This window comes from Magallana gigas, chromosome 1 (assembly GCF_963853765.1).
Source record: "Magallana gigas chromosome 1, xbMagGiga1.1, whole genome shotgun sequence".
Taxonomy (NCBI): domain Eukaryota; kingdom Metazoa; phylum Mollusca; class Bivalvia; order Ostreida; family Ostreidae; genus Magallana; species Magallana gigas.
The window spans coordinates 67,822,595-67,849,366 of NC_088853.1; the positions used below are offsets into that span (position 1 = coordinate 67,822,595).

General features: G+C 33.7%; 1 protein-coding gene and 1 long non-coding RNA gene across 3 annotated transcripts; one reads left to right on the top strand and one right to left on the bottom strand.

The window, feature by feature from the left end:
• Nucleotides 1–468: 468 nt before the first annotated feature.
• On the bottom strand, nt 469–26,772 carry LOC105346635 (calexcitin-1). Of its 2 annotated transcripts, XM_066068126.1 has the most exons (8): nt 26,634–26,772; nt 13,575–13,658; nt 6,167–6,219; nt 4,232–4,342; nt 3,726–3,838; nt 3,559–3,578; nt 1,630–1,730; nt 469–1,266 (listed from the first exon to the last, which is right to left on the bottom strand). In XM_066068126.1, exons 2-8 carry the CDS (start codon nt 13,639–13,641, stop codon nt 1,156–1,158), a joined length of 576 nt encoding a protein of 191 aa, XP_065924198.1. In that variant the 5' UTR covers nt 13,642–13,658; nt 26,634–26,772; the 3' UTR covers nt 469–1,155. The 2 variants fall into 2 exon arrangements, with proteins under 2 accessions (XP_065924198.1, XP_034321546.1); XM_034465655.2 differs by lacking the exon at nt 3,559–3,578 and having other exon boundaries at nt 3,706–3,838.
• LOC136274095 (uncharacterized) lies at nt 13,831–14,997 on the top strand. Its single transcript, XR_010712390.1, has 3 exons — nt 13,831–14,180; nt 14,357–14,482; nt 14,899–14,997. It is a non-coding gene; the product is annotated as an uncharacterized lncRNA (long non-coding RNA).

A 26,772-nucleotide genomic window follows, 5' to 3' on the forward strand; every position in this document is an offset into this window, starting at 1 on the left:
AGGATGGTTTTTGTGGATGGGTGTTCCACGAGCTTATTGTTTATCATTTTAAATATCAAAGGATTCCCGTTTTAATTCCTAGATTCGCGCTTGTTTCTTTGTCATAGATCTCCACATCATTTATATTGCTGATAAGGTAAGTAATAAAAATGACAGCCGATGGGCTATGCCTATACCTGACATGATTGTAATCTTACATTCCCATTTTTTTCAGATTCTAACTATCGATTGCTCTTATGATTAACGCATGTGCGCCATGATTAATGTATCTGCACCAACAAACAAATCTGGGTTATGCATTTCGTTATAACGTGCATTTATTCCAGATTCGTGCAATTTCGTGTATTCTTGTTTGGTTTATATCGGCTGATAATGTGTATCTGCAGTATAGGATTTGGAATTTCTTTTAATGTAGTAGCTTGAAATCCTTTGTTCGAAAATGAAATAAAAGGAGGAAAAAACACAGTATTCTATATTTCAAAATTTATTCTAATTAGATTTCTACAACATACCGTCACAAATTTACCAAACGTATAAAAGTAAAAAGACCTAAATACATCGAAATATTCTCTTACAACGAATTGATAACACATAAAATGACAAACTCGGACTTCACGGTCCTGTCCAAGAGTTGACGCCCCTTCTTTTTTTTTAAGCTAAATCATTTAAATACCCATCCACAATTCTTTAAACAGCCAGTACAGACTCACATTGCATTAAACATTCAGTCCAAACTTATGCAAATATCTACTTAGCTTAATAGCAAAAATATTAATAGTTAATTTTACATTAAAATAAAAACATAAAACCGTTTATAAATTATTTTCATTATTATTAAATTGCTATATTTATACTTTTTTACAGGCGGTGTAATCTACATATACATTATAAAATATGTAATGCAGACTATTTCAAAATGCACATTGAGACTAAAGCTTGTTCAATTTGTAGCTGCATAATATATATATTATTTTTCATTTTAGTTCACAACCAATTCAGAATTATTAAAACTAATGAAGATATGTCAATAAGCTTAAAATTAATACATAAAGATGCGGCTTTTGCTTTGTAAAGAACGATAACTCTAGGAGAAACTTTGTCAGATCTCTCTCGGTAACCAAAGGGGAGAAACTCTTGATCTAAATTCAACAATTTTCAGATAAAATCCGGAATTCCGAACAAGTAGTTTCCCCGGGCGGCTCTCTCGTTAGAAACAAAATATTCTATCCATAGCATTTCAAACACTTCTCTCGTAATGTTTTTACCCTGAAAAAAAAAATACAATATTTTAAGAATTCTCTCTCTCCTCTCTCTCTCTCTCTCTCTCTAATTGCAACGACGGAAGGAGAAATTATTATACATAATGTAATTTACGCCTACATTGATCATTGTTCCACTAAAATTTATATAAAACACATATTATCAGCTGTAAACTTAAAACTAACAAATGGCATGCTTTACATTCGACGTTAAAGTTATCTTGAAAGTTATCCTTCTTTGTATTATCCTTATATATTCAACATCCCCCATTTTTGTCAACCACAAAATTAATTTCTAGTCCTTCCCAGATATCGTATACATGTACTTTGATATAACATTTCAGAAGTGGTCTTAATAAAACCTGCTTACGTCAGAGATTTTATGGAAGGCCTCCCTGCACTCCTCGACTGGGATCCCGTACGACTTGTTCCAGACCGTGGTGTACTCGTCTATGTCAATCTCGTTATCACCTGAAATCAACATGATATAAAACGCTCTCAGGACACTGATTTGACTGGCAAAAAATTTACTTTAATATTCCTTCATGCGTGTAGTACACATAGGCGTCGGAACCGGGGGGCTGGGGGGGGGGGGGGGCTTAGCCCCCCACTTTTTTTGGTAAAGTTAGACCTAACCATTAGGGACATAGCATCATAGAGGGTTCAGCCCCCAGTCTCGCAGGAAAGATAATTGTTTGTAAATTTACCTTAAAAGATTGAGAAGTTGAAATCATAGGCATATACCCCCCCCCCCCCCCCCCCCCAACGGATTAGGAATTTGGAGGAAAATTTTTTTAGGTAGGTAAGATTTTTTTTTTGGAAGTATACCCCCCCCCCCCCCCACGGATTAGGATTTCCATGATTTTGGGAATTAGTTGTTTATCCTCAATATTTCTGAGGATTAGTCTAGCCCCCCCCCCCCCCACTTTAAATTTGCTTCCGACGCCAGTAGTACAATATACATGTCCTCGTCTACAGGAGCGCTTGAACTTCCAAAAGAGTACACCGTGTACACTTTTGTAAATTAAGTGTAGTCGTGTAATGTTTACTAGTATGATTTCACCGAGTGTACATGTACACTTTTCTACACTGAGTCAGGGGGTAAAAAAATGATTGAAAGTTATATAACATATTGGAAGTCGCATATATAAGTTTAAATTTTAAATGAAAGCTATTAAATTTGAAATAAATGTTTAAGTTATTGATTGCTGTAGGAACAAAATGTCCTTGAACATCATATTATCTGTTAAATCTGCATGCTTTTCCGCCGTATTTATTCTTAACTCCCTACACCATGAACACTACACCATTAAGTGCACTTGATATACAATACAAAATGTTTACACCGGCGTACACCAAGTTCAGCAAAATCAAGCGCGCCCTATATATCATGCGCGGATCAATACAGAGGGATGGGGGATAAGATTTTATAGAAGAACCCCCCCCCCCCTTCACACAAACACGTTCCTTGCCTGGAAATTCTGTGATAAATCTCGATTAAAAAAAATTGTAGTATCATCCAAATTCACAATTTACGAACAAGTAATCGTACTTACATGTTATTCTAAAATATAGATTATATATAGATATATATTCGACCTTTATCTATCTTGGCTGTTTAAAAATCGCGCCCTCTATATCATTTCTAATAAGTGTCATGTGTTCGTTTTGTTTTATGAATCTTGACAGTTTCTAGGGAAGCGTTAAAGTGATCCAGACAAAGATTACTTCTATCATAGTCTCTCGAGTATGGATTAGGATGCAATAAGGATATTATCTGGAATTGGAAAAATTGATAACGCAGTTTGCATTGCAAGAGTCCAAAATATAGTATCTGCTCAAAATTATGAAATAATCACACTAATGTACGTATAATTTTGTGAAACGCTTTATATTTTCATCGTTGTTCGAGTAAAACTGTCTAATAAAAAGGATCCTATCCATTTACACTACGTTAAAGGTTATTTCCAGGCATATATTGGGTTTTATATAAAGGAATGCGTTTAACAGGACCGACTTATCCCATTATGCTCAACAGTAAACGCATTTCAATGCACAAATTATGGAGTATATAAATTAAATACGTCGAATATTCCAACCAACGAATAATAAGAATTAATGTAGCAGCCATAGAATAATTTATCCTCTAAAAATAAGAACAGTGTTGAAGCATAATAATACTTAATATAACATACGATAAGAATATCTAATTGTTGTGTAAAGTAATTCTTTTACCCAATCAAACAGCGCGTTACAAATACAAGTTGTCTTATATCGATACACTTTTGTTAACACGTACCTGATTTGTCATTGACTTCGAACATGAATATAATATACTATACAAAAACAACTTTATTTTTTTGTGATAATTAATACTTTAAACCAATCAAATTGTGCTTTTTAAACAGAAGTTGACTTATGTTGATACACATTTGTTATCACTTGCCTGATTTGTCATTGACTTCAAACATGAACTGCATGAACCTCTGCTGCCACTCCGGGAAAGGTTTGCCGTGTTTTACCGACTGCAGACAGTCACTCCACATCTGGACCCACTCGTCCTTGGAGACTTTATCATCCTGAAACATCAAAAATAACAAACAAGTAGAAAGAAATACTGTATACTGGGTTAATTTTCCCCATGTTACATGTATTTTTGCCTTTCGTCACTTGGAAACGGATTCGCTCCGTCTTGAATACGGCCATAGAAAGTTGTGTTTAAAAAGAGATAATATGAGACTTTGGAATTCGCCCAGTCTTAAAATCATCTGCTGATAAAGAGGGCGAAAGAGGCGAAAAAAAAATAGGGATGAATATTTCCCTGTATAGAGTATGTATGTACCGATATAAAAAGCAGTTCCTACATGTACATGAAAGACGGGGGATTTAGAGATCTAGAATTTTTTATCAAAAATCCCAGAGGATTTTTAAAACTAGTTTCGGTAATTAGGGCGATCTTTGTGAACTCTGACCTGGTTTTCGTCTGCGTACTTCTTTAGGTCGTCCCAGATCAGTAACAGTGTGTCCTTGCCCTTATTATACTGGTCCCCGTCCTTGGGCCAGCCAAGGACACTGACGAACTTCTACAATCATAATAAAACAGTTCATTGTTCACTTCATTTCATTCATACTTCTACTTTCTGTATTGTCTTTATAGAGATGACTTTAAATTGTCTGTGTAAGTCTACAAACATATACTATTGTATTAGGATATATGTACCTTGTCACTTTTTTAACTTATGTATGCATATTACGACTCAAAGAGAGGGAAGAATAGACTTGTAGAAACTTCAAAAAATATATTTAAGTGAAATAGAGATGGCGTTCGGTATTACACATAGTTAATGGTACATTGTATAACATCCATTTCATATATTTGTATTTTCTCTATCTTTCTGACTCTTTCTGTCTCACCCTCTCTCCTTCCCTTCTCTCTCTCTCTCTCCCTCTCTCTCTCTTTGAGACTAATATCAAAGTACAGTACTATAAATAAAACTTTTAATTACGAATTTTGCTTCTCAATTTTCCGGAATTAATGAGCAAAAATCGAGGAAATATAGGTCAATCGATCAATACCAAGAGCCATAAACCATCTTTATTAAAAGAGATAAAAACGACTTCCCGAGAAAAAACCCCAGAACTCTTAATGACTAGAATTCCCATGTGAATTCGACTTCGGCATACAATTATACGGCATGCAACTAAATGTAACTAGATCACATTGCAATAAAGGCTTAAAGGAATAATGGATTCCTAATTAAAACCAAAAAGTTTTTCTACCGTATATTCTTGTTTTTTTAATCTGAAACCATTTCAAAATAATCAATGCTTACAAACATGCACTGGATATTGTTCAAAACATTTAAAGTCAATGATCTAAATATTAACAGTTATAATATTAGATAACTTATATTATATCTTGTACGACAGATAATGTATAAAGAATATGGATCTTTTCACTAAACTATTCTTTAGACATCCATTATTTTAAATGAATGCATAAAGACATAGAGAGGGAAAGTAATGACAAATACTTGACAAAAACGATGGAGAGAGAGAGAGAGAGAGAGAGAGAGAGAGAGAGCAAGAGAGAGAGGGGATATTTAAAATGAGTTTTTTTCTTTATAAGCAGATTTTAACTTAATTTATGAAGATTAAAAAAAAACAATTAAAAATATGGGGAGAGATAAAGAGAGGGGGAAAGAGAAAGGAAAATCTCAATGAGCTTTTTTTCTTTATAGCAGATTTTAATTTAATTTATAAAACTTAACAAACAAAAATCTATAATAAAAACGATATTCGCTGATCTATTCAAAGCAAATAATAGTATAGTAATAAAAATCTTCTTGGTTGAATTTTCTATTTTTCTATCCTTTGAGAATAAGGTGTGACATTCCATCGAATTATCGTCGTAATGGCTTGTTAATAATTCATATCTTATTTCTGCTTGCGGTTTGTGGTAAGGGGTAGTAAACACAATTTTGCTGCTGACACCTTGCCATCTATTTATAGAAATTTTTATTTTGTTTCTTTAAATACGCCATTAAGGATAAAGTTCCATTGAGTTAATTATCAGCGCTTGTGTATCGACCGTTTGTCAATTTAATAGATTTAGTATTTGTTTAATGTCGTTCACTGAAGCAAACATGAATTAAGTTGGGCCTACAGTTACTTTGGAGACAGCCAGAGAGAGAGAGAGAGAGAGAGAGAGAGAGAGAGAGAGAGGAGAGAGAGAGAGAGAGAGAGAGAGATGCAGATCGACAAGAACAGAAATGGGGGAAGAGGGAGAAAAAGTAGATTGAAAGACAGAATGATGACGAGGAAATGTGGGGAAGTTAAAGATGCGATATGTAAACAAACTTTATATCGTGTTTATCTTTAAAAAAAGAAGAAAGAAAACAACTCACGTCTATGGCTATGAGGAAGTCGTCTTTAGCAATGACACCGTCATCATTTCTATCTGGAAAACAAAGCAGGATAAAATAAAACGCATGTACAGGTACTGAGGCACTTTACCATAATCTAGGTACCACTGACTGACAGTTACATTTTGGTATACTTACACATAAAAAAAGCTGGCGTCCAAACATTGATTTAGTTGTTTTAAGGATCAGATACTAGTATTCTAAATGACAAAATTATATCATCGATCAACATATAGGGGTTAATACAGTTATTAGATATTGGGGGTTAATACAATTATCAGATATAGTAGTACTGTCATCCCCCACCCCCCCCCCTCCCCGAAAAAAACCCCAGCTAGAATATGCGTGTGTCCAGAATTTTTTTTTCAATGTGGGGGGGGGGGTCCAAGGGATGACTTTGTTTGCAACGGGGAAGGCTCAAAATCGGTAACTCTACTATGTGGATTGAACAAGTTTGAGTTTTCTCTAGATCCACGGATAGCTAGAAAGCATTGAACAGGCTGACCTCTTGTTCACCCCAGACATCTCACTTAGAGAGAACTATACCAGTGGTCTAGATATTTGATTTGTTTGTCTCAACATCTTTTAAGTGTCATAAACTCGAATGCATCGCTGAAATCGAATATTTTGATATACAAAGCTACGAATGCTGATGTAGATATTTTTTTACCTTTATCAGCCTTCCAAACATGCAGTCTACAGTGCTTGTTAACCCTTTATCTTGTAAAATATTAAAATTGTAGTTTTCGCTTCTGAGACATATTATTAAAAGAATATTACGCCATTGGTTTGGACTTTGTCTCTTATTGAAAGGGCTTAAGTAGGCTACCTGGTATATAAGCTTGTCAGTGATATTTACTAAAATATGTTTGCAGTAAAGATAAGTACAAGTAATACAAAACTGTGTCATTGTAGTAGAAAATAACATTTTCGTTAAAAAAAATTCATGAAAATTGCAGCTCATATTGCTTTAATATGGTAAACAAAGCAGCTCTTTATTATAGTTTTTTTAGTTTGTTCGACAATCAATATAAACATTTCACATATTTAATAATGGAAAACAACCCAGCATAAGCTTAAAACTTGTACAACGTCGTATATTTTCATACAGAGTCTATTTCCCAAATGGTACGAAAACTGCACTGCATTGATTTCATCGCCGATATCAAAGAGTGCTTTCTTTCCAGAAAATAAGAAAAGTGACTGACAATATATAAACATTCGTATGACAATGTTTGCGGTGAGAGATATATATATATCTTGAAGTACAACAGGAAAAAACCAAAAGGGTTGCATGTAAAAACAATGATTAAATTTTAATGTGAATCATTACCCAATTGAGCTGCTAAAGCTATCATAAGACTAAAATAAAATTACTGTTCGTTTAGAAAAGCCTCCAGCCTCATTGAAATACCCCAGGTGATACCCCAGGTGAATTTTATCAACAAACATGAAGAACTTTTTTCATATGGAGATTTTTATTTCTTACCAATTATTAATTTATTAAACTTCACGTTTGAGAAAAAAAAATCTTTCCTCCCTCCTGAGTCTAGAGACCTCCCGGCAGTGATGGCCTTATCTACAAATGTTTATCACTACTCTGTCCTAGATTCCGGACAGTCACAAAAAAACTATAATAAACGAGCTGTTTATATAATATTGTTCTTGGCAAGAGAGTGTGCATGGCTGACAATCGAAGAAAGAGAAAAGTAAAGAGAACAAAAAACTAGATCAAATGCGTGGGAGTAGGCCCAGTTCGTACATATTGGCTAACACTATATGACAGGCACGCGGAAAATATCGCGATAAGGATCTGCTCTATAGCGTTATACGGCCCGTCCACGCCATCGGCTGATATCAGGGGAACTATGGGAAATCTGTTTAATTACTCATTGAAAAAAGGACGATAAAAAGACACATAGTTCCTTAGAGTGTTTGATGTTTACTGTTATCAAGATGTTACACGGTTGTTTTGTGGATTATTATCTCTGTAAAATACATATTTATTTTCAAAAAGGAGAGGTCACATACGTAAATATTGAAGACCGTTCTAATCAGGAAGTGGTAGGGTTTTTTCTCCTATCAAGATCATTCAGACGATATTACCGATCTGATTTATTTGTTAGTTTAGTTTTAGAACCGCTACTGTTACAGACTAGGTAATAACTATGTAGTATTTTGACTAGTTTTAGAAATGCTCAATTTGTTGTTCAAAAAAAAATATATAAAGATATGCTCTTTTATTATAATCTTTAAAATTTTAATTATGTAATTAAATAGTAATTATCAAATATCGTTCTAAAAACGGATGAATAAGGGTTTTTTCAATCATGATAATTTCTTCGAAATTATTGTCTTTATTTGTTTGTTAATTTAGTGAACCCCTAATTTTGCAGAATGTGTTTTTCATCAGTTTTGGAAATCCTCAATTTGTTGTTCATTGAAGTAAAATTCTTATTCTGCTTTTCATAGAAATGTAATCCTGCGGCTGAAAGAAATGAAATCCTCAATTTTTTGTTCATAGATATGAAACCCTTGATTTAATGTTCAATGAAAAGAAATCCTCAAATTGTTGTTTATCAATTAATTGTTCAAAGAAATGAAAAAAGTGATAAGCTCTTTTAAAATAATTCTTTTTCTGTTTTGCGTATTAGCAATAGCCAATTACATTAAGAAGTTCGATTTTGTTTTCAGCTAAATCATGGTAAAAATTGGCCGTATCACTGCATTGCATTGATCCTATTGCCAATAATATACAGTGATTTATTTCCAGATGGTCCCGAACCTAAACGTGGCTGCAGCCATGAAAGCTTTGGTATGACAATGTTTACAGTGAGAGACAGAAAGCAGTACATGTATATACTATATACAGGGTTTTTTCGCCCCGTTTAATTTTCGCTCTTCTACAATTGCAAACAGTTCCGCCCCGTCTGCATGGAATTTGCCCAGAAGCAGTTGTGTTTAAAGAGAGATAATTAGACATATTTGAATTCGCCAAGTCTTGAATTCGCCCGCTGACAACGAGGGCGAAAATGGCGAAAATTAAACGGGGCCTAATATTTCCCTGTATACATTAGGCACACTAGGAAACACAAGGATTGCATGTTCAAATTAATAATTATTCTTTTCATTCCATAGTGTGAGCTATGTTTACAAACCCTAAATTTTATAGACGTGCATGCAATATTTTGACCAGTTTTGGAGATCATCAGTTTGTTGTTCATATGAATAAATATGTGATATGCTCTTTTAAAATCCCTTGCGTATTTATAATAACATTTAAATTCGAGGGATAAAAATAAACTTTTAATGTTGTTTTTTTGCTCAGTCCTGGTGAACATTCGCCGTATCACTGCACTGCATTGATTCCATCGTCAATAAAAACAGAGATACAACTCACTGTGGATCAACATTTCAGAGTAAAAATAAAAGACATTATTTACAAACAAAATCCCAGTGAGAATTTCCCTGACACGAAGACCTGTCAGTTCTTCCCGTGGATCAATAAGCTACAATGGTCGCAGCTATTACCATCATAATTCAAAGCCTTCAAGAGACCCAGACTACTTAAAAACTGTCATCTCGCCTGACGGGAGCTTGAAAACGTGACATAATGTCTGAAGACATATGTCACAACATAGGAATGGCTTCCAAGACGACTCAATCAAAGAAAAAATAGGTTTGAAAATGAGAAGAAGCATGCAATGTTATGAGTACTGCCATGTCATGATCAGATTTAATAAATATTCATTTTCATACATATTACGTACAGTTGATACAGTGCATCCTTAAAATAATGTCAGCATTTATCATAAAAAATACTAGAGAGAACTGGTCACCGGTCAATAGTTGATTACGACCTTGACCCCTGAGTTTAAAAAATTAAATAGCATATGAAACAGAACAACAGAAACTATAATAGTTTGCAGTCATACACTAAAAAAAGTGTACGTTTTCAACTGTTTTTGCTCCACGAGAATTCGATCTACAGAGTACAGGTATAGTGAAATCGTCCTTTGGACGTGGCCTTCTACAAGGTTAACAAATAAAACGTTTGTCTCTGTCACGATATGTTAATTAGATATGACCATTAATGTTATTACGCATACACAATGTAATCTACGCCACCATATTGAGTTTGAGTTTGGAGACAAATGGACTAAGCACTACTTGAGTAGATAATACAGACGGAATTTTTTCATGAAATGTACATGTATCACTTGCGATTAGTGTGTGATGCTGATCATTTCATTTAAAGAATCCGACAACATATAAAAAACTGGCTTTGATTCCATGTCTATCGTCCACGCATTACTTAGAATTAACCGAGTGACATTGGATACCGCAGAACTCGAGCACATCCATCGTGCGGTGATGATAAATCGGCGCTTGTTGCTATCATAAGGACGTGTCATGTAAATACCTCCGTAAAAGCCGTGATCTGATGCCAATGCCGTCGTTAGCACGATATACAGAATAATCCCCAGAATTTATTGACATTGCGCTCAAGGCTAAACTTAAGTCTTAAAAGGGCAAGGTATTCGTGGTCAATCGTTTTCCTTTCGAAGAAAACCATTTCAACAAAACCTTAAATTGGTCTTTTTGAAGGACGTATCTATCTATTTCTTCAATCAAAACAAGTCAAAAATTAGGCTGGTTTGAGGTGATGTAACCATGTGCAGTCTTTGCTCAAAAGTCAGACAAATATTGTTGGTTACAATGAAATAGACAAGGATATGTCATATTGCTATTTGACACAACTGCCCGAAAGTCCAAGCTCTTTTTATAATGGTTCTAACTTAACTATCCAGTTTCCTGAACGTGATGCACAGATGGGGGATGTGACGTAAATTGCTCCATACCCTGTCCCAAGATATCTTCGATTCCCATGTAACTTAAGTACTCTATATTTATAAACACCTCAGGGTTCAAACGATATTCATTCAAAAGTATGAAAATTTTTAAAGATTTCTTAGTTGAAACGCCCCTGTTAGCTTATCAGGTTTCAATACACGGCTAAAAATATTATGTCTACGGGGAGTGCGTATTGCAGTAAGCCCGGATGATAACGTTGTAAAATTGCGCGAGGTATTCCGTGTGACTTCCGAATGGAAAAAAGATGTAAGCATTCCCCTTTGTAAATTCTCCGTAAAAATATATATTTTCGATCCTATGATTTTTTTCAAGTAAATTTGGTAATGTGTCAATGAAGATGTCTAGGAAATTTTCCCTTTCGTCCATTTTAATTGCACTTCTTTCACAGGTATGTATATTTTTTATTAAAAATCAACCTAATGTGCTGCATAAATATCTACGGACAGGCTATAATCATTTATATTAATCTCGTTATATACCGTTCTCCTACCATATATTTCAATATAACTTTTCTTTCAGAGCTGGTAGTGTATAAAATATCCGCCATAAAATACTTTAGAAATACCCAAAGGCCAAAATCTATGTAAAAATGCATAGACTACTGAGTATTCGGTTACATTATATCATGGTTCTGTTGAATGTCATTTTCGATTAAATTCCTAAAGTACAGTCTCCAAGGAAATATGGTGGCGACCCTTTAATTATGTTATCAATCAGATAAACTGAAAAATAAGCCACGAATTCGGGTGTTTTCGTTCTTAAATGCCACGTGTATTTACTAAACGAAAATCCCAACATTTTATTGCTACGGTAACTTCGACAACTTACGTAACAAACAGGATATGACATTCATAAAATGTTAATTATTTACCAGGTTCTGAAATTGGTTCCGTTATGGGCCTGGCAGATTTAATTTTGATCGGACAAACGCTACCAATGACATTGACCTTTAATATACAAGAAAGTGAAATCCAAGGTTATTTTAACTCAAAACAAGTACAAACAAAGAGGCTCTGTTTAGAACCGTTTTTAAAAAGAGCTTGTACTGTGGGTAGTACGGGACCAACTCCGATTTTTACGAAGGCGGGGTCTAATCACGGTTAACTGTCCAGTCATTGGCTAATACATGTAGATATGAATATATTGAAGGCAATGACACTCGGCAGACTTCACCAAGAGATGTATATTTTGCTGAAACAGCGTCAATTTCACACAGCAGAAGAGATCTTGGCAAACAACTTTCCGGTTTTTACAGTCTATGAATATTAATGAGCTTCACTTAGCGAATTAGAAGAAAACAGGTCATTATTTGACAGCTTGTTTTGATGAGCAAACTAGATAGTAACATCCCACAGAAAGTCCAAGCTCTTATTTTAACGGTTCTTATACAAACATTAATATCTCTGCAGCAATTTATAAAAGGATTCTATCTATCCCTGAATTCAGGAAAAGAACGAGTCAAGCTCGTAACAAATCCGAGTGAAACTCAAAAAAGATGATTCAGAATTTACATCTATCAGAGATTTTTCATTTGTTGTCCGACATCCTTGCAAATATTGCCAATTAATTACAAAGACGAATCGAGGAGAAAAATAATGAAATGAACAGCATAATATTTCCCTGTACTGATCGTAATTACGGTTGTGAGAGCTTCGTAATAAAGTCTTAGTCTCCGCTCCCCGTCACTGTTCAATCTTAACAATAAATCAGATCTGGAGAATTCATCTTCCCTCCAATCTTCAGTTTGCGATACTTTGATTATGTGAGTAGAATTTTCCGTGCTATTGTGATTGTGTGTACGACTCGTTTCTCTCCGATTAAATATTACTCTGACAGATGAATCGTTTCTTTGTTTGCTTTTATCATAAGCTTCTACAGCTCTCTGTAATATCTTATTTGACTGGTTTGGGATATTGAAGAAACTATATATCACACAACGAAACGATTCACTTCCCGAACGCGATCTTGTACTGTAATTCATAAAACCTAAATGAATGAACACGAAAACTCAATGGGCAGCATGTAAATTAATATATTTGCAAGAAATTGCTTGCTTATTTTCTTTTCAGTAAAATATATCTGAATATAGAAATTGATTTTAGTTAAGGAAAGTAAGCATACTCTTTTTATCTTTAATTGTTTAATTTTGTGTTATCAAATGGAAATACATGTACTTAACGTTTTTCAATGCCCTTTATTTACGATATGGAATTTCTTTACTTTCAATTAACCAAGAATCAAAGAAACAAATGGATTTGACTCGATCGTATTTATTGCGCAATACCACGATCTTCGTGTATTTGCTGGTCGATCTTTGAAAGGTCACTGTCACCGGCATAGGAAACAAGTCCCGCCTTTAGAGAGATCGCTCAACGATAAGTTGGACAGACTGATCCAGTGCGTGCACCACAGAAAGATAACGGACTTAATCCGCTTAGTTTGAAGCAGCAAATTATATCATTATTCTCTCTCTCTCTCTCTCTCTCTCTCTCTCTCTCTCTCTCCGAACACTTACCATAAAGAATATTGAAGACTCGAAGAACTTTTTTTGTTTGGAAATCGGACAGTTGATTTTCTGCCATAATTGAGCGAATGATACCTGAAAAATGAAATAAAGAATCAAAGTAAATTTCTTCAAAGATAAGATTATCCTGTTGCGTTGGAAAAGACACACATAATGTGAGTCAATTTTGTTTCGATAGGTTCCTAAAATTCATAGAATAAATCTAGATTGAACTTTAATGATTGTCATTAGTTCAAGGGATTTTTCCTCTTAAGGTGGAAGGCTACATCGTCAAAACATGTCTGACTTCCGTTCGAAACGCCATTGTGTTCCGGATTGATAACATTATGTCGTGGTACAAAATAGCTATACACCGTTTAATTGAACTCTTCTAACTAAGGAGGTGAGATAGGAATGAAATCAGCAAAACGCTTAGAAAATATGTCAATTTTCTTCCTGTTTAAAGCTTTTAACTAACATTGATTATCAGCTGTTTTGTACGGAAAACATGGAATCTAAATAATATACCGTTTCCCTGCTCTGCTGCTATTGGCAATACATTTTTGTCATGTCATCTGCAACAGACGATCATATATATGTGGCGGATTATCGATATAGGTAAGCAGATGTCAAATTTTCATTCAAACTATATATGTATGATGAATATAAAACGAAAGTACCGTAGTACGATCTCTTGAATTGATCCTAACTTCCCAAATTAAAAAAAAAACATTTGCAGTAAAAGACTTTCACTGAAACTTTGACATTAAACTAATGTATTTTGATTAAAATAGATACAGCTAGGTAGCAATAGCAGTGGAAGCCCGGATTTGCAAGCCAAATGAGGGAAAGACAGAATTCTGAAAAGGAGCATGTTTTTCATTTCCACACATGCAAGTGTTTCACTATGGACATCTAATGTATGTATTAATATGCGTATGGCTGTTGTTTATAATTGCTATTGTATATAAAAAAGTAAAAGGCAATTTATAATATAATTAACTATTAATATTTTGTTCTGAAGAGTTAAATATATATAATGCATTCATCAATACTATAATTTTTCAGCTTCAAACATTATTATAAGCACTACTTATCTTATATCTACATATTTAGCATAGATTTGTTCCTTTTTTAATTTCTCTTCGTGATTTTTATTAATTAAAACATTGATCCCAAGATATTTGAGACCATGTAAAATAAAGAAAGACGACTCTTAAACAGGATCTTTCATACCAAGATTTTTGCAATAATTAAGTATTTCCTTTAATTTTTCAATTTCATTCAATTTCTTTTCTTCATCCCATTCACCAACGAATATTGTTTATGTTTTCAGGTTTTTGTGGGATTTTGTCCAGCAGTTTGCCTAAAAAGAATTTTTTTATATTTTAGTTTCATATTTATGTGGATTCCAATAAAAATCATACAAACTTCATTCATGATTTTTTTGTTTTTCATTTCTAAACTTAATAACATTTCACTTTCATAAGAATTTTAAAACAGAAATGTTTAAAAATTTGATAAATAAGGGATTATCTGGAACCAGACTGATATTTTAAAAATTCTCTAGAAAATAGTGTATTGTATTTTGAGGTCTATTATTGTTGAATACTGTGCCTAGTATTGGTAACAAATGCATGCAACAAAAATCTCCTACACTTATTTGGTGTAGAGATCCACCTTAAGAGTGGTATGCAGCACGAAGGCCCCTAATTTTTGTACCTAAGTTTGGACATAGATTACCGTGTGAATTACATGCAAAACGTACGGTTATGACTATGTGGTTGGCTTTACACTTTAAATTGCAAGTTACAAAAGGAATGTAAACTGGAAAAGAAGGTGGGTGGATGATTGTAAACTACAGACAAGTAATATTGCATGCAGCAGCATCCCCATGGTACGCACTGCCAACTTTAAGCAGGGCATTGTCTAGTGGTGATTTGCAAAGCTAAAAAATCATGAACATTAAGAAAATATGAAGTGGTAATTATAGCATCCCCCCTACACAATATGGGAGAGTTTACAAATCTTTAAACTTTCCCTAGAGGTAGTATTAAGTTTAAGTTTTAAGTGAATCATAGTTTTGCTCAATGAGAGCAGAGGAAATTGTAGAGACAAAGCTCCACACAAAAACACGCCCTAGGCTGACTATACTGTAAATTCCTAATTAAACGCGAAGAATTAATTTCCGCGTAAAATCGCGAGAAGCAGTCTTCGCTGATTTTAAAATCTCACTCTTATTTTTCAGACAGTTTTGAGCTATATGAAATCATGACAAAAGACATTGGTGCTCGCGATTTTATATTCTCGCGATTTAATGCAAAACAGCGGAATCGCGGAATTAAGTACTCGCCTAAAATAAGGCATTTACAGTATGGAATCCGGATAGGGCTATGTAGTTCACTATCGCATCATCGCACCATCGACGCTTGAGTTGCGGTATCGCATCATCGACATCACACTATCGCATCATCGTCATCGCACTATCAACTCAAACGTCGATGGTGCGATGATGCGATAGTGAACGACATGCCCCTATCCGGATTCCATATACATGTAACTTTGTTAACTAAATGTTAACTTATCACAAGAAAAAGATGCCTCGTGCTACTAATCAGGTAACTTATTCATTATTTTTGTTGTATTTACTCGATAATATAGATATTTTAAAATACCTAACAATACAATAATAATGACTTAAATTTTGACAAATTACAATTTAATAACTTAGAAGTATGCAACATTCAATGTTTTCAATACGAATGTTGTCCACAAACTCTGGTAATCGAAAATGCACACACGGTAAGCAACTTAGATATTCTCCTTGTGATGAACTGGGTCATAAAATTATTAGCAATAAATTCCATGACGTTTTACGCTCATACATGTTGGACATCGATAAACTACGCATCATTATTCTCCAACCGACTAGAATCAATCAATTAATCAATCAATCAATCGATCAATCAATCGAGCGTTGTGAGATGAGCATCTGAACTTATTCTTTTACAATGACTAATGATTCAATATTCATACGCACTGAAGAACAAAGTCAATCCAATGTCACTTTTTGCTGATGGTAATGAGATGATTGAGGAATGATTTAGGAATGATTTAGGAATTGTAACCAAGAACATAACAGAAAAAAAGAAAGATATGTTTTAGTTAAATAATATATATGTATATATTAATAAGATTAAACAATAAGAATCAAACGTGTTAGCTGTTGGCATGTGTATTATATTTTGAATAATAAATTATATAGTCTGTCAATGCACTGATAGACTAAGTTTTCCGTGAGCACAAGGAAAACAGGTTCATCCTGAAATAGACCAGAGTCGGTATTTCTAACACCGATACCTCCCTTGGCGTTGAGATAAGGTATAATCCTCTTGGGACATTCGGTCGAGCTTCGATAAACAAATCAAAGATCGGTCTTTTGTACTCTTTTTATAGAAAATCCCTGAAGCGCTTCGAATAGAACTCTGATAAGACGTCCTAAGAGGGGCGAGTGCATTACAGAGGCCATTACAGCCGCCATTTTTGAAGGCTCGAGGCCACTTCTAAAATTGACAGTCTAAACGTCTAAATGATATCACAAATGCTACAGATGGGAAGTTTTGTTCATTAAGAGACAGATTCAAGCACCTGAAAAACCTAGAGTGCTGTAATCTACAGACCAAACGCATTAAAACGTTTTTCATCGGAGAATGATGAATAGTCACAGTACGACATAATTACACTGGTAAGATAATATTAGAACTGAACACGGTATCGATTCCGATATAGTCCACAGGCGTATCAATTACCAGACGAGAGTTAAAGGGAGTCCTTATTAAAGGCGAGATCGTTGGAACGAAATTTTTTGATTGCATGTGGAGGAGATCGAATTAAATGATTATAATTGTTGGGCGATCACAGCGCTTGAGGTTTCTTTCTTCGCATTTCTACCTTCCGACCTATTGCACACTGAGCCAATCCAGATCGAGGCTGATATACCTGAAATGTTTATGGTTATTGAGCGAGGCTCTATAAAATATAATCTCCCATCAAATTAAGATACATTGCCTTGTATATCTAATGGTATAACGTTCTTTCATGTTACGTGTTTTTTGGTTGTTAAATACCGCAATTATTAGTTATGATCATACGGGTTATAATCAGGTGGTTATTGCAGAAAGAAGCATTATAACTCAATAAAATTCGAGATATGAAGTATTAGGATAAATAGAAGATAATCTACTATCCAATAGCGATTTATTTCACACAAAATTGTCGACAAGTTTCTCTATGAAACTGTTCTAAAGCTGTGTTATCTGTGAAACAGCAAAGCTACAAAGCGCTCTTTGACTGATCAAAAAATGTTCTGCACCAAAAAAGGTCACTTATAATTGTACACGAAATTCTTAATGCAAAATGTAATAACTTGTTGACCTGTATTACAGGAAATTCTGAATGCAGAATGTAATAACTTGTTGACCTGTATTACACGAAATTCTGAATGCAGAATGTAATAACTTGTTGACCTGTATTACACGAAATTCTGAATGCAGAATGTAATAACTTGTTGACCTGTATTACACGAAATTCTTAATGCAGAATGTAATAACTTGTTGACCTGTATTACACAAAATTCTTAATGCAGAATGTAATAACTTGTTGACCTGTATTACACAAAATTCTTAATGCAGAATGTAATAACTTGTTGACCTGTATTACCCAAAATTCTTAATGCAGAATGTAATAACTTGTTGACCTGTATTACCCAAAATTCTTAATGCAGAATGTAATAACTTGTTGACCTGTATTACACGAAATTCTTAATGCAGAATGTAATAACTTGTTGACCTGTATTACACGAAATTCTTAATGCAGAATGTAAGAACGATATTATAAAAAGCTATAAAATACTGACCCCTCCCGGCAACCACCAAGATAGAAATTAATTAATACCCCCCCCCCCCCTTTGAATAAAATAAATGAATAGGCAATTGTTTGTAAATTAAACAAAAGCTATCATTAGATTTGTAGAGCCAACAGCAACCCAGAAGCTTGATGATTCTTTTTTTAGCAATCCAAGGTTTCCTTTTCCAGATTGTCTTATTCAATATTTATAAAGCCATTAAAATCGCCGTGTTAAAAGGATACTAACTAATTTACTTGAATGTACAAAGTTCATAAACTCTATTTTAGAACGCTCACTGTTTCGAGTCATCTTTAAATACATTGCTAAAAAAAATAGACATTCTGGGAATTACGCATTGCACGTCACGTAAAAGTGCCAGGATGATAAAGTAAAGACATTCTTCAATGTGTTTTGAGAATTTCTGCATGGATCAAAAATACAGATTCTATTTTAACAAAGGAACTTGTCAATGAGAAAAAACGGGTCTATTTTCTTACATCGTTTCATTTGTTCGTAACTGACATGTATCTCTGATATTTCTTCAGAGATTGGAACTCCTTAAAGGTCCTTAGATACCTTATAAATCAATAGCATTTTAGCTTTGTTATAAATTTTTGATTAAACAATTTGTTTTCTTCTCGGCGTATTGCATGAAATTAAAAAAAAATGTATAAAAGGAGTTGATAAAACACACAATGCAAGTTCAGACTAGCTTTGAATGAACACATCGTTTATGTATTTACATAATTGAAGAATATTGGACAAAAAATGAATTCACCTAGATAGGTCAGAAAGTAGACATAATAATGTTATTAGAAAAACAAGACAAACCAATCCAAACCAAAAAAAAAAAAAAAACCCACATAATCTTATACTGGTCAAGACAGTCACACCCAGTATTTAAAGTTGTTCACCAGCTTGAATTATCAGTTGGGAATTTTGATTCCTGTTCCAAATTTCAAATTTACCGTTGTTGCAATAAGAAATGTAAATTCTAAACTACTATGAATTGAATATATTTCCTGTATTTGTTATTAATAGAAATAAGGCGTTGATTTTAGATGTTTACATGTATAATTATGTATTAGATCGTTAACTGTTACATAATTCAATATTTTCTCCATTTGTTTGTTTGTTTGTTTTTTGGGTTTTTTTTGGCTAAAAAAAATCGTTGCTTTAAGATGTTTACTTGTACGTATTGTTCTCGAAAAGACCGGAGGAGGTACATATGTACTCACAGACCTTGACCTCAAAGATAATGGTACAGGACTCGGAATTTTTTTTTATCATAAACGTTACGTAGACACACGACTCGGTAATAAATCGTTTAAATTTCAAGGCTTTCCTGGCTCTATTGCAAAGACATACAACTGCCCTGTTTATATGATTCTCTTTTATTGCCGTCTTCTGCAACTCCTTTCTTTGTCGTGTCTTTACGGGGGCTTTATTGCTTCATTACCTGCGGAATTTGATGTCGTACAAAGATACTTACTCCCGTAATTGGAGGTCGCTTACCTGACTCTTGTTGCATCTAACTAGGTCATGTTTTGAGGTCTTAAGGACATACAGAGGAGTGTGTTTTAACCGATCTGAACTCTGGGTTTAGAACCATTTTAACAAAGCCTTGGACTTTCAGTAGGACGTAGATATCTATTTCTTGCGTCAAAACAAGTTAAAATGACTCTGGTTTCAAGCGATTGCGTAGTTCTGGCTCAAACGCCAGACAAATCTTGTTGATTTCAAAGAGCCATGGCTGAGTGCCTACAATGATATAGACAGACCTACGTCACATTGCTGTTTGACACAACTACCTAAAGTCCAAGCTCTTGTTAAAATTGTTATAAGGGGAAGGATGTTTTGTGTTGGAAAAACAGGTTAAGTTGGTATCATAAGTAAGAAAGAAATGCTAATGAACACAGTTAGTCTAGCTGGTAGCTACATAACGTATTTCCATCCCTAACTGATCTTTGGCCTTTTTAAAGAATATTAAGTAACTACTGCACTTAATATTTACTCCTGATATTACTAAGATTTATAGACTTTTTTCCTTTAAAAAAAAAACAGATTTATGTAGTGGTGTGCGTATCAGAAACCAAATGACATAATATTGACCCTTTAATTTACATTGAGTACTTTAATCAATACAGTTACTCTATATAGTTATGTTGAAGTTATTGAAGGGGGGGGGGGGGCAAAATATATATAATAAAAATCTGGAATCGAAATTGTCAATGTTCTCATGTGCAGTATATATTGGATGAGGCAGAGCAGGATTACGGATAACTCATTGGTCATGTTGTACACGTCAATCAAACAGAAATGAAAATGATTACAATACAATCAAACAGATCGCGTGCGTTGTGTGTTTTGGGTCATTCAATGATAATGGATATGCAAACAACGTGACAATTTCCCGTTTTGACAAAATACAGTTTACAGTTTTCATGTAAACTCGAGTGTTGGGGTTTGGGTTATCTTTAAAGGAAGTGATGAAGTCGTTGCATTTAGCATTGATCCATTGGTCTGTGAAACCACAAGTATAGATAAATCATTTTAAAATAGATCTGTGGAATACAGATACTCCGACTGCAGGACAAACAGGACGTGTATTGCCAAGAACAACAGAGAACAGTGACACGTGATCGATTCTTTACAGGTCAAAAAAGGTCAACAAGTGATAAAAGAAAACATGCACATGAAAGTTCTGTTGCATTTTCTAGATGACTAATATGCTAATCCTCTTTTAAATAAAAAGTTTACCTTTAGGCCGACATATTTGTAAATGGAAACCTGTTTTTACCGGCTAACTTGCAAAATGAATATTTTAAGTAAATCAGCTATGCCATATTATCAGTAATGCCATAACATCAGCGCAATCTGTACAAATTGTCCACCTATTTTATTTTTGGTTATATGAAAACAGTGTAATATGTAAAAATGTAATATGTAATAACAATTTCTAACATAAATTCAATAGAAACTTGCAGTGGCTTTATTATCAAAACGGAGAGCGTTATTTTGAACAGTTCATATTCATTTTATTTTAAATCAATCCACACACGTTAGAGGGATTATTTCTCGATAAAAATACTAATACGCACGCGTTTATGTTACGTCATCCGGATTCCCTTTGTGCATATTGAGAAGCACTTACCCTAAGGGCTCTCCACACCGATACATAACAACGACATTGTAAAAGAAAAATACAAATATAAAGTCAATTTTATAACTATTTTTCTTTATGCCCGTGAATTTTACTTTCAAAGACATTAATGTCACAACATGGCGATTTCACCCCAACTGCTATTTCGCAAAATTTAGTTGTCTTCATGATCGAATGTGTGTAGCTTATGGCTAAAGCTTCGGACAACTGACCCACAGGTCCCGAGTTTAAAAAAAGCAGGGACTTTTGTTCTTATGAATGGCGAAACATTTTTTGAAGTTGATTTTTTCACCCAAATTGTAGATATTTCTGTCATTTTTAAGTAAAGTATTTTGTAGAATTTTAAATTCTCAGGAATATAGAAGTTTGGGCTTGTTTGCACAATTTTTTCCAAATGTCAAGAATACCCTTAAAGTAAGTGCTTCTCAAAACGCACCGAGATAATTCGGAAGGTGTCTTATAAATGCATGGGTATTAGTATTTTTATAACGAAATAATTTGAAAAAAAAATTGGTGCACCTGTAAATGAACAATTTTTGAAGTCATAATTTGAAGCACCCTGTAATTTATTAGCATTTAAAGAAAAACAAATACATGAAAATGGAAAGAGAAAGCCATTGATCTGTCAAAACTGTTGGTTTTATCTCCGACACTGAAGTTCAAAGAAATTAATCCGGATATTGATTTTGAAATAACTGTCATTGTTCGAAAACGAATTTTCTGTACCATAGCTAAGAGGGATATTGGAATTTAAAAAAACAACTGTGCATTTGCAAAATCAATCAAATGTTTATTTGTTCGCTGAAAATACAACTAAGAAGGATGAAGAAAGCAAATGAAATGGGAATTTTATAAAGTCTATCATCTAAGAAAAAATCATTATCATTGTTTAAATTTGAAGCCAAACTTTATTAAATTATCTATCGAAATACATATAAATATTTACATTTTCTTTCTTTTCCCTCTATTAAATTGCATTGGCAGATTTGAGTGATATATACGCATAACACAGAAGACCCAATCACCAAATCTGCTGCGTAGGAATGCATTCAGTATTCCTTCAGTATTTCTCGAACTTCAAACCGGATCACGACCTAATATTATACTTACGCTGATTAATATTTTATTGATGTAAATATATTTTGACGGTTAAATGAATTCAATTGATTAATATCTTAGTGTACCAAAAGTAAATTCATTAAATCACAGAAAGAAAAATAAAATTAAGTTATTAGAATTTAAAACGCTGGGCACTATTTTTGTCAGCATAATTCGGCTGTTCCAATGGCTCTTCTGTTAATTTCGCATTACTCTTTGAATAAGTAAAGCTTTTTAAAAACAAATCATATTTGCGAGAAGAAAATAAATGTTTAAAAACGTAAATATAAGCATTGAATCATTATTTTTTGAAAGATGTGGTCTCATACCTGCAAATAAACACCTCCCGTTGATTTTGTAGAATTGACATTGAAGTTGTTCAATGTAAATGTTGCTAGCGCGCGTTATTCAATTTGTATGCACACACCGTTGCAGTTATGAGACCACATCTTTCAAAAAATAATCATTCAATGCTTAAATATACAATTTTTACCGACTTTATTTGAACAACTTCAATGTAAATTCTACAAAATCAACGAGGGTTTTTTTTTTTTTTTTTTTTTTTTTTTTTACATGCATTCAAGGCAAATCAATATGTTTTTGTATGTTATGTAACATTATTTAATGTTAAATTATTTAAAATTGGCTACTAACGAAATGATTTAAGAAAATCGTACGCATTTGTGCGCGCCCATGAAGCGATGCAAGGCCTATGTGAAAATATACATTTTTTTCAATTTATTCTAAATAAGAATATTCACTCTCTATACTGAATAGTGGAAGGGTTCACTGTGCCAAAGAAACCATTATCTGTAAAAGCTAATTTATCTGAAATGCATGCATGATTAACGCTGGGGTTTCAATATGATTTGCAAGTAATGCACAGCTACTTAAATAAAATCGATCGTCCATTTGAGGATTTTTGTAATCAATTTATTTGATACTTCCTTAAATGTAACCATTTTAAACTAATTTCCCCAAGGAATAGTGATCTCTTTTTGAGAAGAGTAATGAATCTTTTTTTTTTTAATATTCCCTTTTAAATACATATGTTCTTAAATTCTTGATTTCTAAATATTTGCCTTTTATCACTTAAAATACAGCAGATTGAGTGAAATAGATGAAAGGTTTTAAAATCGAGAACTGTCGTAGAAAATTGTTTGTTTTTACAGAGAACATAGCATCACCGCATGCTAATGCGGAAATCCAACCCATGTTAGTTCAGAAATGTAAAATCTATATTAACATCTAAGTAAATAGGACACCCTTTTGTAGCGGTGAGCAATGCACAACGATTTCATCACAAAGCGGAACTGCTTTTTATTATTCCGAACTGCAAGCGTCTCAGCTGAGGAAATTCGAGCTTGCTCGTTTCCCCCGGACATTAATTAATTCAATCAGTTGATGTAATTGTATTTTCAGATTGTGCGCTTTGTGTTTCTTTCGACCTAATTTCCTTTTGTTTTCCTATTCATTTCTGCTGAATGACATATATATGCAGGCGCGCACGGCGATCGATTTCCGTTGCTTTCCCAACATGCAGTATAAATTATCCCTCTTATTGTCGACTCATCGGTTGGATTCTCACTGTTGATTTTTTTATATTTTAAATATAGGCATAATGAATAAATCTCTCGAAAATTCCAGCAGGACATGTTTTTAACTTTTACGATTTAAATTCGATCTAACTGTATATTTTATTTGTTCATCAAATAACGAAAAAAAAATGAACAATTATAAAAAATGCTGTGTTCTAATAAAAAAAGATTGCAAGGAAGACAAAATGTGACATTGTCATGTTGTAGCTATTGTATTCGCTGGGTGGGTGTAAATACAAAATTTACGACATGACAACTAGTTACACCCAGTTAATTCAAAATTTATAACATAACAATAACAAAGTCTTATGAGAAAAAATCACGGATTTAATGACAATGAAAAACGTTAAACTATAACCGATATTCATGATCTTGTAAACTTCAGACTATTTATGCGATCAATGAAGGCGTAGGATGTCTTTACGATTTTCTTCAATTATTAAACTCTCGATTATTTTCAAAACTTACATGTACATGTAGAAAAACGATTTTTTTTCCAGATTAAAAACTTCTTTGCGATTATATTGACTAGCTAAAACTTCTTTGCGATAATCTTAAAGACTTGAGACTTCCCTGTGATTATAGTCGTTAAGCTCTTCATTATACATCATACTTAAGAAGCATTTATTGACAAACTGTCTATCGTTCATCATTCCCAAAGACAAAGCGTCTTGTTAACCTTTCATCGATTGTTCAAGCGTTAAGAAGATCTAGACAGAATATATACCACGGCTTAAGCTCCCTTCAAGCCGCTTATTACAATCATTAGCGTTGTCGCGCCCCTTACATCATTAGCGTTGTCGCGCCCTTAGAACATGCAACGGGAGAACCTTTGACTTATTATCTAACAAAAGATTGAAACACAAAGACAAAATTAAAGATTAGGACAAATAACACGTATTATTTAACAACAAACGGAAAAATTATTCCCTTGTCAGATAAAGCTCATTATTAGCTGCAATCTCTCTCTCTCTCTCTCTCTCTCTCTCTCTCTCTCTCTCTCTCTCATTTGATGTGCTTAATTTAAATAAGTAAGGAGAAAATTCGGTATTTTTAAAGAACAAACCAGGCCCCGGGGCCATAAAATTTAGACGAGCTCACTTTTGATCTCAGTCTTACTTTTCCACTATGTGTTCCTTTTGTAAAAGTGAGACTGAGATCAAAAGTGAGCTCATCTAACTTTTATGGCCCCAGGAAGATTATCAATTAAAAGGAGCTAGTCGTTTAAAATTAATTTCTTTATCACCGTGGATCCATTTGAGTTTGGTTTTATTTAGGTCCATTTGGGTAAATCGAATCCCCGGCCTCTTTTTTCACCTTCATGATTGTGCCTTGCACTACCTCTTTTTTTACTTGTATTTCACGTATGTCTTTGTTTTTTTTTTTAATTAGAAAATCTTAAAAGTTAATAAATTTCATAATCTCTTTATACCATAATAAAGTGGTTTTGAGATTGAAATGAATGAATATAATCCGAACCCGATTGTAAATAAGTCCCATTTTGAAATTAGATACGCCAATACCTATTGATTAAAAGTAACAACTATCTGTATAGAATCATAATTCAACTACAAAGGAAGTTTAAAATAATTTCGCCAAACTATAACGAAAATATTCTTGAAAAGACGAACAGAAGGATAGCCAAACCGCGATAAAAACTACAGCCCCCCCCCCCCCCCCCCCCCGGTTTCACCGGCAGAGGACTAATAAAAATTCACAAAGATAACAGGAATCGTCTCCAATAAGGAAAGATATGCAGAGAACCTCTTTAAAATTACCTTGACGAAGTCAAAACATATCGACGTTTTACTACTTTTCTCTTATTAATCTAAAATGTATCGCGCGGATTATATAAATGTTTTCAACAGATGCATTATTCATGCGTTCGATACGCTGTGGAGTGTTTTTTAAATATATGTGTTTCGATCATTTCTATTGATTGTACAGTTATTTACAAAAAGAAATTTCGTTGTAGATGATGCCGATTATGGTGATGATAATACTGACGATGATGATGATGATGATGATGATGATGATGATGATGATGATGATGATGATGATGATGTCAAGAAGGAAATAGACGTAATTTTTTTTAAGGATTTGTCCAATAATTAGTTGTTTTTAAGGCGTTTATTTGCATGTTTTTTCCCGACAAAACAAATCAGTGATTTAGCAAATCTACAACAAATATCACATTATACTATTGCAGTTAAGAGCCCGCAAGCACATTATTATTTCTATGAATAATAGATATTTAACAGAAAAAATAAATAATTTGGAAATAAAAAAAACAAACTAACACTAACCTTTTAAAGCACGATAATTCACCAAGGCTTACAACGAGAGTTGGATGTGTATGGAATCCCGCCCGCTGTAATATCCTGGTCTGTACTACAAGCGATCGATTTTCCGCTAAACTAAAACGGCGCCAAATGGTTTCCAGAG